The 15,636-nt window shown below is 44.0% G+C and overlaps 1 protein-coding gene across 25 annotated transcripts in view; it reads left to right on the top strand.

Moving 5' to 3' along the window:
• LOC140388349 (R3H domain-containing protein 1-like) overlaps positions 1-15,636 on the top strand; it is a 199,756-nt gene that overhangs the window by 111,254 nt on the left and 72,866 nt on the right. For all 25 annotated transcript variants that reach the window (XR_011934167.1, XR_011934181.1, XR_011934179.1 and 22 more), the window contains 4 exons: positions 5,760-5,883; positions 11,560-11,708; positions 13,266-13,417; positions 15,039-15,142. Coding sequence is in view for 21 of the 25 variants with exons in the window: in XM_072472383.1 (XP_072328484.1) it covers positions 5,760-5,883; positions 11,560-11,708; positions 13,266-13,417; positions 15,039-15,142 (529 nt within the window). In the remaining 4 variants the exon portion in view is untranslated. The remainder of the gene's footprint in view (positions 1-5,759; positions 5,884-11,559; positions 11,709-13,265; positions 13,418-15,038; positions 15,143-15,636) is intronic.

The following is a 15,636-nucleotide window of genomic DNA, read 5'->3' as shown; positions in this document are numbered from 1 at the left end:
TCCGCACAGATAATGACCCAGCCAGGAATCGAACCTGGGACCCTTTAGCTGTGAAGCAACTGTGCTAGTCCAGTGTACTACCGGGCTATCCATGTTACATGGGAAAAGCCAAGAGAGAAAGAGAAGACCAGTCAAGTCATTCCTGCAGGTGATGGATTCCTATCTACCCATGCGAGCTCTTGATGTAGTTGCATGGAGAATTGCAAAGTAAAACATGAAAGTAAGACGGGGCACGATTCTCCCAAAAGGGAACAAAGTCCCCTTGCGAGCGCATTTAGCCGTGTGTTTCATGAAACACATTGCTATTCAACGCAAATCGCATTGAATAAGGGGCATGAACAGGGAACCTGCGGCCGAAGCTGCACATAGCCCCGTTTTGCACTGTGTGGAGCTCCCCACTGTAGCGAGAGATCAGGACGCCATTTTTAAATAGCGTCCTGATCTCCGATGCCCTTGAAAGGATTACTGACTTACTGCCTCGCTCTAATATGCAGATTTGCTAAAGCGTGATACTACCCATTGTGGGCAGGATTCACATAAGACCCATAAGATATAGAAACCGAATTAGGCCGCTCGGCCCATCGAGTCTGCTCTGCCATTCAATTAGGGCTGCTATTTTTCTCATCCCTATTCTCCTGCCTTCTCCCCATAACCCCGACCCCCTTACTAACAAGAACCTATCTTATCTCTGAACGACACGGTGATTTGGCTTCCACAGCCTTCTGCGGCAAAGAATTCCACAGATTCACCACCCTCTGGCTGTAGAAATTCCTCCTCATCTCGGTTTTAAATGATCGTCCCTTTAGTCTGAGATTGTGTCCTCTGGTTCTAGTTTTTCCTACAAGTGGAAACATCCTCTCCACATCTACTCTTTCCGGGCCTCGCAGTATCCTGTACGTTTCAATAAGATCCCCCCTCATCCTTCTAAACTCCAACGAGTGCAGACCCAGAGTCCTCAAAACTGTTCCTCATACGACAAGCTCTTCATTCCAGAGATCATTCTTGTGGACCCTTTCCAAGCCCAGCTCATATTTCCTTATATACGGGGCCCGAAACTGCTCACAATACTCCAAATGGGGTATGACCAGAGCCATATACAGCCTCAGAAGTTCATCCCTGGTCTTGTATTCTCGTTCTCTCGACATGAATGGTAATATTGCATTTGCCTTCTTAACTGCCGACTGAACCTGCACGTTAACCTTAAGAGAATCGTGAATAAGCACTCCCAAGTCCCTTTGTGCTTTTGATTTCCGAAGCATTTCCAGATTTAGAAAATAGTCTATGCCTAAATTCCTCCTTCCAAAGTGTATAACCTCACACTTTTCCACATTGTATTTCATCTGCCACTTCATTGCCCACTCTCCTAGCCTGTCCAAATCCTTCTGCAGCCCCCTTGCTTCCTCAATACTACCTGTCCTTCTACAAATCTTTGTATCATCTGGATCTCGCACGGCGTTGTGAGCCGGGTAGATCCCGGGAGCGGGTTCTCCCTGCTTTCAACAGCCACGCTCCGCTGCAGCGAGCTGCTTTTCAGGCACAGCATGGCCATTGGATCGCTCGCACAGCCTATGGACATTTGTTGTAAAAATTACAGTTAAAATGGCAGCTATTTCAAAATATGCAACAAATGTTTTACTGGCCAAAACATCCAGACCAATAAACCCACCAACTTATACTCGCCCCCAAATATTGCGAAGCAAAGTATAGCTGTTAAAAAGATAATTTTCTGAAAATTAACCCTGCTGACAACTGAATATACAGGAACGCTTTAATTTCCAGAAGTTTAGGGCGGCACTGTGACACAGTGGTCAGCACTGCTGCCTATGGCGCCAAAGACCTGGGTTCGATCCCAGCCCCGGGTCACTGTCCGTGTGGAGTTTGCACATTCTCCCCGTGTGCGTGGGTCTCGCTCCCACAATCCAAAATTGCCCCTTAATGGAAAAGATGTTTTTAAAAATCCAGAAGTTTAATACATGCTGTAGTAAGTGTTAAGCATAGGAACGACAACTCTATTTAAATTTCAGGTGCCGCCTCTCACCCCCATCCCCCCAAACTTTTCAAAACCACTGCCATCTCCATATTTTAAAAAAGTACCCTCACTATATATAGAACAAAGAAATGTACAGCACAGGAACAGGCCCTTCGGCCCTCCAAGCCCGTGCCGACCATGCTGCCCGACTAAACTACAATCTTCTACACTTCCTGGGTCCGTATCCCTCTATTCCCATCCTATTCATGTATTTGTCAAGATGCCCCTTAAATGTCACTATCGTCCCTGCTTCCACCACCTCCTCCGGTAGCGAGTTCCAGGCACCCACTAACCTCTGCGTAAAAAACTTGCCTCGTACATCTACTCTAAACCTTGCCCCTCTCACCTTAAACCTATGCCCCCTAGTAATTGACCCCTCTACCCTGGGGAAAAGCCTCTGACTATCCACTCTGTCTATGCCCCTCATAATTTTGTATACCTCTATCAGGTCTCCCCTCAACCTCCTTCGTTCCAGTGAGAACAAACCGAGTTTATTCAACCGCTCCTCATAGCTAATGCCCTCCATACCAGGCAACATTCTGGTAAATCTCTTCTGCACCCTCTCTAAAGCCTCCACATCCTTCTGGTAGTGTGGCGACCAGAATTGAACACTATACTCCAAGTGTGGCCTAACTAAGGTTCTATACAGCTGCAACATGACTTGCCAATTCTTATACTCAATGCCCCGGCCAATGAAGGCAAGCATGCCATATGCCTTCTTGACTACCTTCTCCACCTGTGTTGCCCCTTTCAGTGACCTGTGGACCTGTACTCCTATGTCCTTTCCAATGGCCATTTATCCCCAAATTCCTTTCCCTTTTAAATTCCTTCATAATGCCATAATCCCACAGGTTTATGTTCATCTCTCCTATAACTTTTTGTTTGTAGCCCTTCATATCCGCTTACATCCTGCAACACAGCACAAAACCAGTCTGAGGCATCTCCTGTGGCTCTGCGGCATTAATTTTCATTGGAACAGAGTGTGAATTTTGTAAATGTGGATCTCTGTACAGATGGAACATTTGATGATGCGCAATGTACCCTCTCAATTAGTGCTATTGTCTTGTCTGTGGGCAGTTCATATTTTTAAAGTCACAGCATTTTAGAAATTTTTGTTAATTTAAACACACATATCTGCATGGCCACGCACGTGTGTATCTTGGGATGAAGTTGCTATCCTTCCACTTGCCCAGTTCCAGTTATCTTCAAAAAGGTCTCATTCCACTTCCACCACTTACTGGCCCCCAGCACACTCCTCTGACAGAACAAAGAACAAAGAAATGTACAGCACAGGAACCGGCCCTCCAAGCCCGTCCGACCATGCTGCCCGACTAAACTACAATCTTCTACACTATTCCCATCCTATTCATGTATTTGTCAAGATGCCCCTTAAATGTCACTATCGTCCCTGCTTCCACCACCACCTCCGGTAGCGAGTTACAGGCACCTACTACCCTCTGTGTAAAAAAACTTGCCTCGTACATCTACTCTAAACCTTGCCCCTCTCACCTTAAACCTATGCCCCCTAGTAATTGACCCCTCTACCCTGGGGAAAAGCCTCTGACTATCCACTCTGTCTATGCCCCTCATAATTTTGTAGACCTCTATCAGGTCGCCCCTCAACCTCCGTCGTTCCAGTGAGAACAAACCGAGTTTATTCAACCGCTCCTCATAGGTAATGCCCTCCATACCAGGCAATATTCTGGTAAATCTCTTCTGCACCCTCTCTAAAGCCTCCACATCCTTCTGCTAGTGTGGCGACCAGAATTGAACACTGTACTCCAAGTGTGGCCTAACTAAGGTTCTATACAGCTGCAACATGACTTGCCAATTCTTATACTCAATGCCCCGGCCAATAAAGGCAAACATGCCGTATGCCTTCTTGACTACCTTCCCCACCTGTGTTGCCCCTTTCAGGGACCTGTACACCTCGATCTCTCTGACTTTCAATACTCTTGAGGGTTCTACCATTCACTGTATATTCCCTACCTGCATTAGACCTTCCAAAATGCATTACCTCACATTTGTCCAGATTAAACTCCATCTGCCATCTCTCCGCCCAAGTCTCCAAACAATCTAAATCCTGCTGTATCCTCTGACAGTCCTCATCGTATCCGCAATTCCACCAACCTTTGTGTCGTCTGCAAACTTACTAATCAGACCAGTTACATTTTCCTCCAAATCATTTATATATACTACAAACAGCAACGGTCCCAGCACTGATCCCTGCGGAACACCACTGGTCACAGCCCTCCAATTAGAAAAGCACCCTTCCATTGCTACTCTCTGCCTTCTATGACCTAGCCAGTTCTGTATCCACCTTGCCAGCTCACCCCTGATCCCATATGACTTCACCTTTTGTACTTGTCTACCATGAGGGACCTTGTCAAAGGCCTTACTGAAGTCCATATAGTCAACATCCACTGCCCTACCTGCATCAATCATCCAGTACCGCCCCTTCCCTAGTTGGACTGTTTACATATTGTTTTAAGAAGCCCTCCTGGATGCTCCTTACAAACTCTGCCCCGTCTAAGCCCCTGGCACTAAGTGAGTCCCAGTCAATATTGGGGAAGTTGAAGTCTCCCATCACCACAACCCTGTTGTTTTTACTCTTTTCCAAAATCTGTCCACCTATCTGCTCCTCTATCTCCCGCTGGCTGTTGGGAGGCCTTAAGTAAACCCCCAACATTGTGACTGCACCCTTCTCATTCCTGATCTCTACCCATATAGCCTGCACTCCAGGTCACATAACTTCTAATCTCTCACACTTTCCAGCCCTCCTTTTTTTTCACTGTTTCCATTGGCCCTCTCCTCTCTTGCGTCCCATGAGCCCACTCGCAGGTCCCATTAGCCCTCCCACTTTCTGAAGATAAGTCTGTGAGAGCAAACTGAGACCTTGTCAGACTCCTCCCTTCCCACCTTTCTTCCTGCAGGTTCCACAAATCCGGACACACCTCGCCCTCCCTCCAGCTCCAGCTCACTGCTCCTCCAATTACAACACTCACCAGCCACACTCACTATTACTGTTAGGGTTTAATATCCCAATCAAACCTGTTGCTTTGAGCTGTGTGTTTATTCTAATGTATGGGATGTCTCCGATAGTTTTATGGCCATGCATGTGCTGTGCGCACCTTATATGGAACATTGATAATGTCTTATGACCAGATATTACCATTAATGCACAAATGTGTTCAAGTAGAATGGGTTTTATGTTGACCTCATCCATCGGAGTTCGACTGTTATTTATTTGGTTAGAAAACTGCGCATTGGATTGTGCTTATCAAATTCGACTCCGGAATAAATACTCTGATTGCTTTGCATCTATAACACTAATCTTGCAGAGAACATCAATTAAGATGGATTGAAAAAAAGTCTATGTTGTAATAATAGGTAGCGAGCATTAATCTTGCATCAAGATGGTACCTTTGTATACTATATAATGATGCTTCTTAATGGTATAAGAAAAGCCTCATATAGAAAATGATTATACTCATGTATAATCTTTTGGGGTCCTTAAAGGGGATTGATATTGTTATACAGGACAGATGCTTAACTACAACATTTGTGATATACATGTTGCGATGGTGGTGTATTTAATTGATTGGTGTTATGGTGACATTTTATTGTGAAAATTAGATCATTGTCTGTTGTGTTCATTCAAAAAAAAACTTTAGCTCATGTTTCATAGCAACAATCCTCTTTGAGAACTGTTTTTCTGTTCCTTTTACAGCTGCCTAGTTGTTACTGTGCTCCAGGTCAGTATCCCCATTCCAATCAGCAGTATCGACCTGTAGCCCCTATCCATTACAACACTCAGCAGAACCAGCCATTATCACAAACTGCCCAGCAAACAGGTTAGTTTCTGTTTGTGCACATTTTCTTTAATGTGATGATTTATAACCTTTGAAAAAAAATGTTTTTGTATCTAATCACGAGGTTTTCATTTAATTAATCATCTTAAAGTGCACGGAATGATGTCCCCTAAGGGATGAGGAAGTTAAAGAATTAGGATGCTCCCACTTTAAATATTTTGCTACAAAGATAATCCAGACTCGTATATAAACCATATGCTGGCACCATTTTGTGAAAATAGTTGCTGAATAAGAAAATATGGAATTTATTTCTGTGAACTTCTCCGCCTTCTGTCGATCTCAGCTCTGGCATATGTTTCAAGGATGTTGAAATGTGAATTGATAATCAGCATTTCTGTGAGCTGTTGAATACGGGGCCGGAACACTGTCTGAGAGTACTAGATTTCTCACAGTGAACCGGTCTCTTTTTCAGCTGCTTCCTTAACTGCGGAGCAAAAATGCCTATAGAGATGATTTATCACATCCAAGATGAAATATGATGGACCGAATCTTCTGATCTATATTTCTTCAAAATGCCCGAATGGAATTTTGCTTAGCAGTAATACCTAATATTCTGTGAATATGAAGATTGACATTTTAATTATTATGATGACAAGTAGGGGATTCTTCATTTATTTTTTTAATATAATATTTTATTGAAGTATTTGAAAATGTTTATAACAATAACATAAACAATGACATCAACATGGTAAAGTAAACATTTCTCTACCCCCCCCCCCCCCCCCCCCCCAATCTCAATCTTCACGCACCTCAACCATACAACAATCCGGCCCTGGAATACTACATCTGCTGACATTTTAATTTTCCCCGAGAAAGTCGACGAATGGCTGCCACCTCCGGGTGAACCCTAACATTCACCCTCTTAAGGCGAACTTTATTTTCTCGAGACTGAGAAACCCAGCCATGTCACTAACCCAGGTCTCTACCCGCGGGGGGGGGGGGGGGGCTTTGAATCCCTCCACATTAATAAGATACGTCTCCGGGCTACCAGGGAGGCAAAGGCCCCTGAACTCCCGGATCTTCCGACACTCCAAAGATCACTACCTCCGGACTAGGCACCACCCGTGTTTTTAGCACCGTGGACATTGCCTTAGCAAAGCCTGCCTCTAAGCTTCGGGCATGCCCAAAACATGTGGACATGATTTGCTGGGCTCCTCGCGCACCTATCCTGAACCTGAAGAACTTACTCATCCTAGCCACTGTCATGTGTGCCCAATGGACGACCTTAAATTGTATCAGGCTAAGCCTGGCACATGATGAGGAGGTATTAACCCTGCTTAGGGCATCTGCCCATAGACACGCCTCTAACTCTCCTCCTAGCTTGTCCTCCCACTTGCCCTTAAGCTCCTCCACTGGGGTTTCCTCCGCCTCCGAAAGCTCCTGGTAAATATCCGATACATTCCCCTCGCCCACCCAGGTACTGGAAACTACTCTCTCCTGTATCCCCCGTGGCGGCAGCAGTGGAAAGGCCGGCACCTGTTTTCTCAGGAAGTCTCGCACCTGCAAATACCTAAAACCATTCCCTGCTGGCAATTTAAATTTATCCTCCCAAGTTTTCAAGCTGGGAAAGCTCCCATCTATAAATAGATCCCCCATCCTTCAAATTCCTGACCTTTGCCAGCTCCGGAACCCACCATCTAGCCTGCCCGGTCCAAACCTATGGTTATTATAAATTGGGGTCCAAATCGATGCTCCCTCCACTCTCTTATATCTCCTCCATTGCCCCCAGATTCTCAGAGCCACCACCACCACCAGACTTGTGGAGTATCAGTGCCGTCATCAGTGCTCCCAAACTGGTGTCTTTACATGCCGCCTCCATCCGCTCCCATGCCTACCCCTCCCCCACTACCCACTTCCTAATCATGGCTATATTAGCCACCCAGTAGTAATTGCAGAAGTTCGGCAGCACCAACCGATCCTCCCCCTGACTGCGCTCCAGCAACACTTTCTTCACTCGCAGAGTTTTACCCGCCCACACAAAGCCCAAAATAATCTTATTCACCCGCTTGAAAAAGGCCTTGGGGATAAAGATGGGGAGGCACTGAAAGACAAACAGAAATCTGGGCCAGTGATATCGGTAGCATGTCCCATCTCTTAAAGTCACTTTCCATTTGTTCTACCAACTGGCATAGGTTTAACTTGTGCAGTGCCTCCCATTCCCGGGCCACCTGGATTCCCAGATATTGAAAGTTCTTCACTACCATTCTAAGCGGCAGCTCTCCCAGTCTCTTCTCCTGTCCTCTTGCCTGGATCGCGAACATCTCGCTTTTCCCCATGTTCAATTTATACCCTGAAAAATTGCCAAATTCCCCCAAGATTCGCATTACTTCCCCCATCCCGTCTAACGGGTCGGAAATATACAAGAGCAGGTCATCTGTGTAAAGCGAGACCCGGCGCTCCACCCGAACCAGCCCTTTCCAGTTCGTAGAGGCTCTTAATGCCATGGCCAATGGCTCTATGGCCAGAGCAAACAGTAACGGGGAGAGGGGGCACCCTTGCCTCGCCCCTCTGTGCAGTTTAAAGTCCCTGACCTCAGCCGGTTCGTACGGACACTCGCTATTGGTGCCTGATAGAGTAACCGCATCCAGTTAATAAAGCCCTCACCAAACCCAAACCTTCCCAGCGCCTCCCACAAGTAATTCCACTCCATCCGATCAAAAGCCTTCTCCGCATCCATCGCTACCACCACCTCCACCTCCTCTCCTTCTGAGGGCATCATAATAACATTTAAAAGCCTTTGAATATTGGCCTTGAGTTGCCTGCCCTTTACAAATCCCGTCTGGTCTTTCCCTATCACCCCCGGGACACAGTCCTCTATCCTTGTGGCCAGTATCTTAGCCAGCAGTTTGGCGTCCACATTCAGTAGAGAAATCGGCCTGTATGATCCACATTGCTCCGGATCCTTCTCCTGTTTCAGGATCAATGAAATCGAGGCGTGCGACATTGTTGGAGGGAGGACTCCCTTCTCTCTTGCTTCGTTCAATGTCCTCACCAGCAGTGAGCTCAATTTCTCTGGAAACCTCTTATAGAATTCCACCGTGTAGCCGTCAGGCTCAGGGCCTTACCTGACTGCATGCCCTCTAGCCCCTTGATTATCTCCTCAATCTCAATTGGGGCTCCCAGCCCTTCCACCAGATCCTCCTCTCCCCTCGGGAACCTCAACTGATCCAAAAACTACCTCATCCCCTCCACCCCAGCCGGTGGTTCCGACTCATATAATTTACTATAGAAGTCCTGAAACACTTTGTTTAACCCCGCTGGGTCCAGGACAGTATTCCTGCCTCTACTCTTTACTTTACCTATCTCCCGAGCCGCCTCCCTTTTCCTGAGCTGGTGCGCCAACATTCTGCTAGCCTTTTCCCCGTACTCATAGATCGCCCCCCTTGCCTTCCTCAACTGTTCCACTTTCCCTGTGGTCAACAGCCCAAACTCCGCCTGTAACTTCTGCCGCTCCCTCAGTAGCCCCGCGTCCGGGGCCTCTGAGTATCTCCTGTACCCCTGGGGTATCTCCTCCACGAATCTATCCCTCTCAGTCCGTTCCGCCTTTTCCCTGTGAGCCCGTATCGAGATTAATTCCCTTCTGACCACTGCTTTCACAGCTTCCCAAACCATCGCTGCAGAGACCTTCCCCGTATCATTTGTTTCCAGGTAGTTCTGGATGGACTTGTTGACCTGCCCACAGATCGCTTTGTCCACTCGCAACCCCACATCCAGTCTCCTTAGCGGGCGTGCTCTCTCTCCACATTAACCCGTAGATCCACCCAATGCGGGGCATGATCCGACACTGCGATTGCCGAGTACTCAGTATCCACCACCTCCGGTATTAGCACCCTGCTCGGAACACTGGAGGGGGTTTTCTCCTTACTGTCTCACTCTTCACCGATTTATCCCATAAAATCTGGACAAAAACGGGGGGGAAAGGTCCAAAAGTCCGTCACAGGCGGGAGCTATCAAATGTCCGACCTACTCCTCCATGGCCGCCACCGGAAGTGGGATTCTTCATTTGTAATCGTACTCTGATTTAGTTCATTATTGTTAATTGCATGAAATTAATCATTTCTCTGCTTAAAGTGGGATTGTGGAAAATTTATTTCACTCTTACTGAATTGTCTTTGGTACCAAGTACCTGATCATTTCCCAATTTTTGTGACCATAAGGTGACTAAAAACATCTAAAAATGGATGGTGCCTGTAGCCATGAAGAAAGGTTCTGAACCATCAATTTATTTGTTCTACTTTCCACTCTTCAGGGGAAATTGATCGCAGTACTGAAATAATTGAAACACATTCAGAGTAATTCTGCAGTCTCCTGCCAGTTTTAATTAGAACTTTAGATTGTTATCATGGATAACATCTACCGTGTAATTTGACCATTGAGTATTTTGCTAAAAGTAGAACGTTCTTCCAAGAGAAGTATTTTCTCAGCGTGTGGAATGACTGGTGTTCCTGTTTAATATAAATTTCATAATTTGTCAGATCTCAGTGTATTGTAATTTATGAAACTGTATCCTGGGGCAAACAGCTTTTAAAATAATTATTTCAACATTTGACACCAATAAATACTGAATTTGTATTTAGTGCATGTGACGAAAGAAGATTAGCAATTTTGACTTTTCAGCACATGAGGCAATTCAGCCCATCACACTGCTGGTTCCCCTGCCTCCACCTTTTTAAGTTTGTTTCAAATATTTTATCCATTTCCCTTTTTAAAAACTACTCTGGGTTCTACTTCCGGTACTGTTTCTAGTTGTATGTTTCATATTCTATGAATGCTGTGCATTTAACAAAAAACAGATTTTCTGACCCCTCACTGCAATTTTTAATTATGATCTTAGATTTATGCCCTCTAGTTACTAAATGCCCATTCATCTTTACCTCCACAGTCCCAGAAAGATCTATCTTTGTACCTCCACCTCACATTGTCCTTCTATCACATGATCGGACATGGGTTCAGCTTCCATGTTTACACTGCCAACGCCCAAGGCTACTTCTCCGCTATCTGTCCATCCGTCTGTGCTGTAAGATTGTATGTTTGATATCTGGTTTCAAAAGGACCACAATTCGACCAAAGTCGAACCATAAAGGGCTTCAAAAAACAAATTTCACATATCTTTTAGCCAAGAAAAATATACTTGGAAGCATGGGGAAAGCATAATTAGCAACAATGGACAGCGGGGCAGGGGTTGAGATGCAAGGTAGGTGACCAAAAGCTTGTTCACAGAAGCTACAATGCTGTTGCTGCCTTAAATCTTATAGAAACCCACATGAATTGAGGGAAACTTTAAACAATCAAAATTGATATTTTTACTGAAATGGCAAATTTATCTTGTGCATATCATTTTCTAGTATAAAAGTTATTTTGATCAAAATGCACTCGCTAGACACTAAAATGTTCCTTGAAATGAAACAAGATAATTTGAAAGACAATTAGTTTGAAGATGCCACTTGTAATGCAGAATCACCTGAAAAGATCCATCATTTTGAAAGCTTTTTTATCATTAAGTAAGATTTCAAATGAAGATGCTTTTCTTGATGGACCACTCTACCAATGCTAATGTTCCAAGGCATTACAAATCCTTCAACTTGTTGGTCAATGCACCAATTTAATGTTTTAAGGAGAATTAAACTAAATTATAAATCTGAAATTATTTTGTCGCAGGTTTTCAAACTGTGATGTCAAGTCAGCAGCAGAGCTATCAGGGCTTGGTTAGTGTTCAGCCTCAAAATCAAAATGTTGTGAGTGGCCAAAGTATGGGCAGTCAGATGCAAGGCATGATGGTCCAATATCCTTCAATGCAATCCTATCAGGTATGTAACCATCAGTGATTTTTTGCTTGCCTGTTTTGCCCTCTGATTAAAGAACTAGCCTAGATGAGTACTTGTTTGTTCAAAGTACCATACCATTTTCTGTTCCCTGCCCCTTATGGGAACCAGTTAATTTTGACATTGTTTTTAAGCTATCAGCTGTGTTCTTGCCATGTAGCTTCTTGGACTCTGTACTCGCTGCTCCATTAACATATGCTAGTGCAGTTCAATTGTAAGCAGCACGGCAATTTCACAACAATCTGAGAGCTACTCGAGAGTCCGTGCTCTTTGGGTTACCACATTACAGGTTGGAGAATCTGAGTTGCCACTTTTCCCAGTCCGTATTATGTTTTCCTGAGTTTGAGTTGATCTAAAACAGTTTACGGTATACTTTGTGATCCAGGTGTTCGATACGCTGTAAACGTGGGACGTTTTTTAAAATTCCTTCTCAGTTTGTGAGCATCACTGGCAATGCTACTGTTTATTGCATAACTTTAGGTACCCTTGGGAAGATGATAGTGAGCTGTAATTTTGAACTGCTGCTGCATATGTGGTGTAGGTCTTCCCACAGTACCAGTAGGTAGAGTGCTCCAGGCTGGTGATCTATATCTACGTCAGGGTGTTATGTAAATTGGAAGAGGAACTTGGAGGTGATGGACTCTTCTTTTCTCGGAAAGTGCTGCCTAACGTGCATTGGCAGGTTGCTGCAATACATCCTGTAGACAGTGCACGTTTCAGCCACAGTGTGCTGATGTTGGAGGAAATGGAGTTTTACGCCACCAAGTGGAGTACGGATCGGGCAGATTATTTTGCCCTCCATAGCGCTGGGCTCCATGGGTATTAATGGGACAACAGTCATCCAACCTAGAATATTATACATCATACTCCTACTTGGTCATGGTGGTGGTAGAGGGTCTCCAGGAAGTAGAGAGATGATCCACATATCACAGACCCAACCTCTGACTGCATGAGTAGCCAATATACTATGTGGCTGTTTGGTACATTTTATGACCAGTTGGAAAAAATGAAATGAAAATCGCTTATTGTCACAAGTAGGCTTCAAATGAAGTTACTGTGAAAGGCCCCTAGTCGCCACATTCTGGCGCCTGTTCGGGGAGGCTGGTACGGGAATTGAACCGTGCTGCTGGCCTGCCTTGGTCTGCTTTAAAAGCCAGCTCTTTAGCCCTGTGCTAAACCAGCCCCTATATATTTAATATATAAGTTGTGACCTATAAAAAGGTGTCACCCCAACCTGGATTGCTGATTGTAGTGGATTGAGCAGTGGTAATGCTATTGAATATTCTGGCAAGGTGGTTATGCTCTTTATTCTTGGAGATGGTTCACGCTTGACAATTGGTGAAAGTATCTGCCATTTCTCGACCCAATCATGAATGCTATCCAATAGACTGTTGGCTAAGATTTGAAAACTTATCAACACTTTGATAACGTATTGCTACTGTTTAATACCATTTTTCAAAAAGTTATTTTGGTCTTTTGGGTGTAACGCAACCTGCGAAAGTAACTGGAAAACTACATGTCTTTTTTGTGTTTAAAATTCAGATATCATTGACTCCAGGCTCCCAAGGAATGGGTCAACAGTCCTATCAACAGCCAATTCTAATCCCAAGTCATTCAAACCAAGGGCCTTTACCTTCGGCAGGAATGCCAGTCTATTACAGTGTTATCCCACCAACTCAACAGAATAATATGAGGTCAGTGCCTTTGGTAAAACGTTTTAAACTTTCCATTTAGCTCACTTCATAAAGTGGTTATATTTTCTCTTTCATTCCTGCTTACATCTCACTTTTTGTGTTTTACCATACAATAGTCAAACCCCTAACAAGTATTTTAAGAAAGGTTCTGTTCAATTCACTTTAACTTTGTGTTGTCTTTGGATGGGGTGATGGAGATTCATAGAAAATTCATTATATTTGCACACAATATTTGTTCTCTTGTGAATACCCTCAAACCTCATTTTTCTGTTTGCAAGACGGTAGAAGAGTTAAATTGATATTTCTTTGCTGTGTTGGCTAGTTAGAAAATGTTGCCTTCCCTCTTTCATTCCATGGGCATGCAGAAGGGATGTCTTTTTGAAGTTTTACAGTTTAATTAAGCTGCTCTTTATTTATTTTTAGTTTCACAGTAATGATTCACTGCCATTCTTGATTATTGCTTCCTCACATCTGCCTCTAATGATCTCACTCTTGCTGCTCCTGACTAATGCTAGAAAATTTGAATTGCATTCTGTGGATCTTTTCCAGTGATGTCCTAGATCTTTTGGTTGCTTTCATAAGGATGCATTCATATATTAAAAAGCAGCTGATGAAGATATTTAACTTGGGCAAAATCCTATTCAGTAATTGAATTGGAAGCTTCTTCTATGAATGCATGAATACCAAATTGAAAAATGAAATGAAAATCGCTTATTGTCACAAGTAGGCTTCAAATGAAGTTACTGTGAAAAGCCCCTAGTCGCCACATTCCAGCGCCTGTTCGGGGAGGCTGTTACGGGAATCGAACCGTGCTGCTGGCCTGCCTTGGTCTGCTTTCAAAGCTAGTGATTTAGCCCTGTGCTAAACAGCCCCTATTGAAGTACCAAGCCCACCTGTTCCACAGCCTGCATAATGATTTACTAAGGGTTTACGTGCCAGTGATTCCATCAAGCTTGTTGGTACAAGGAGAAAGGACCCTCCAGTGCAAGTCCCAAGTTGATGGTATTTCTTCCTATACTCAAAGTGGAGAAAAGGAGAAAAAAATATTTGTTCGAACTTATCAGAACTTGGATAATGCCTTAGTTTGCCCCCCCTGCTTTCCCATGGAGTGAAATTTGGTTCTTAGCAAGGTATTTCTGAACTTTTGATCACTGTTTCTAAAATGTTCTGTGCTGAAATTCCTAATTAAGTGCCACCATGTTGCTTTGACAAACCTAACCGAATGCAGTGAGATGATTTCACAAGAAGTATTTTTGGCTGTACAACGGGTAGAGTCATTTCTTGTTTTTTGTGTCGAGTTTAGATTTTCAATATAACACCATGCTTTGGGATTGCCTGTTAGTATCACCAAATTTATATTACAATCAGTTTTTAGCAACAAGTCCCTGCACTTTCCTGTTGCTGTCTTGTTTTGGTGCCTTTTATTTTAACTTTACCCCAGCTGTTTTTCACAGCTATGTCAATCCCTAAGCTTCTATTGGCACGTCTTATTGGCTACAATTCCAACGTCACAATGCTGTTTCATTTTATTCCTGTTAGAATAGATCGCAATTTATAGGAATGCTGAAAGATTAAGTTCAACTTTAACGACCAGCAGAGTAAGCATTGTCTCTTTCCAAAGTTCATCAGTAGGTTACCTGCAACCTCCAGGATCGGACCAGATGCAGTTCCCTCGGCCATCTTCCCCATGCAATTCTCAACCGCTACAAAGCCAACAGTGTGCAGGTGAACAAAGGAACTTTTCATCTCATATGCTGCTTTTTTTGATAAATTAAATCCAGCTGTAATGAACACCTTCACAGAATTTTCATTTAAATGTGACTGATGGGGTACTGCAAGGATCAGTGTTTGGACCCCAAGCTTTTCACAATCTATATCAATAATTTGGGTATGGGGATTTAATGTAATATTTCCAAGTTTGCAAATTACTAACTATGTGGAAGTTTAAGGAGGATGCAAAGAAGCATCAAAGGGATTCGGAGAGGCAATGTGAGTGGACAAAAATTTAGCAGATGATGTACAATGTGGAGAAATGCAAGGTTATCTACTTTTGTGGGAAAAGCAGAAATGAAGAGCATTTCTTAAATGGTGAGAGGCTGGGAAGTGTTGAACTTCAAACGGACTTGAGTGTTCTTGTTCATGAGTGACTAATGGCTAACATGCAGGTACAGCAAGCAATTAAGAAAGCAAATGATATGCTGGCCTTTATTACAAGAGGA

Source organism: Scyliorhinus torazame, chromosome 2 (assembly GCF_047496885.1).
Source record: "Scyliorhinus torazame isolate Kashiwa2021f chromosome 2, sScyTor2.1, whole genome shotgun sequence".
NCBI lineage: Eukaryota > Metazoa > Chordata > Chondrichthyes > Carcharhiniformes > Scyliorhinidae > Scyliorhinus > Scyliorhinus torazame.
The sequence above is the reverse complement of the archived record's forward strand: the minus strand, read 5'-3'. Positions and strand labels throughout refer to the sequence as shown.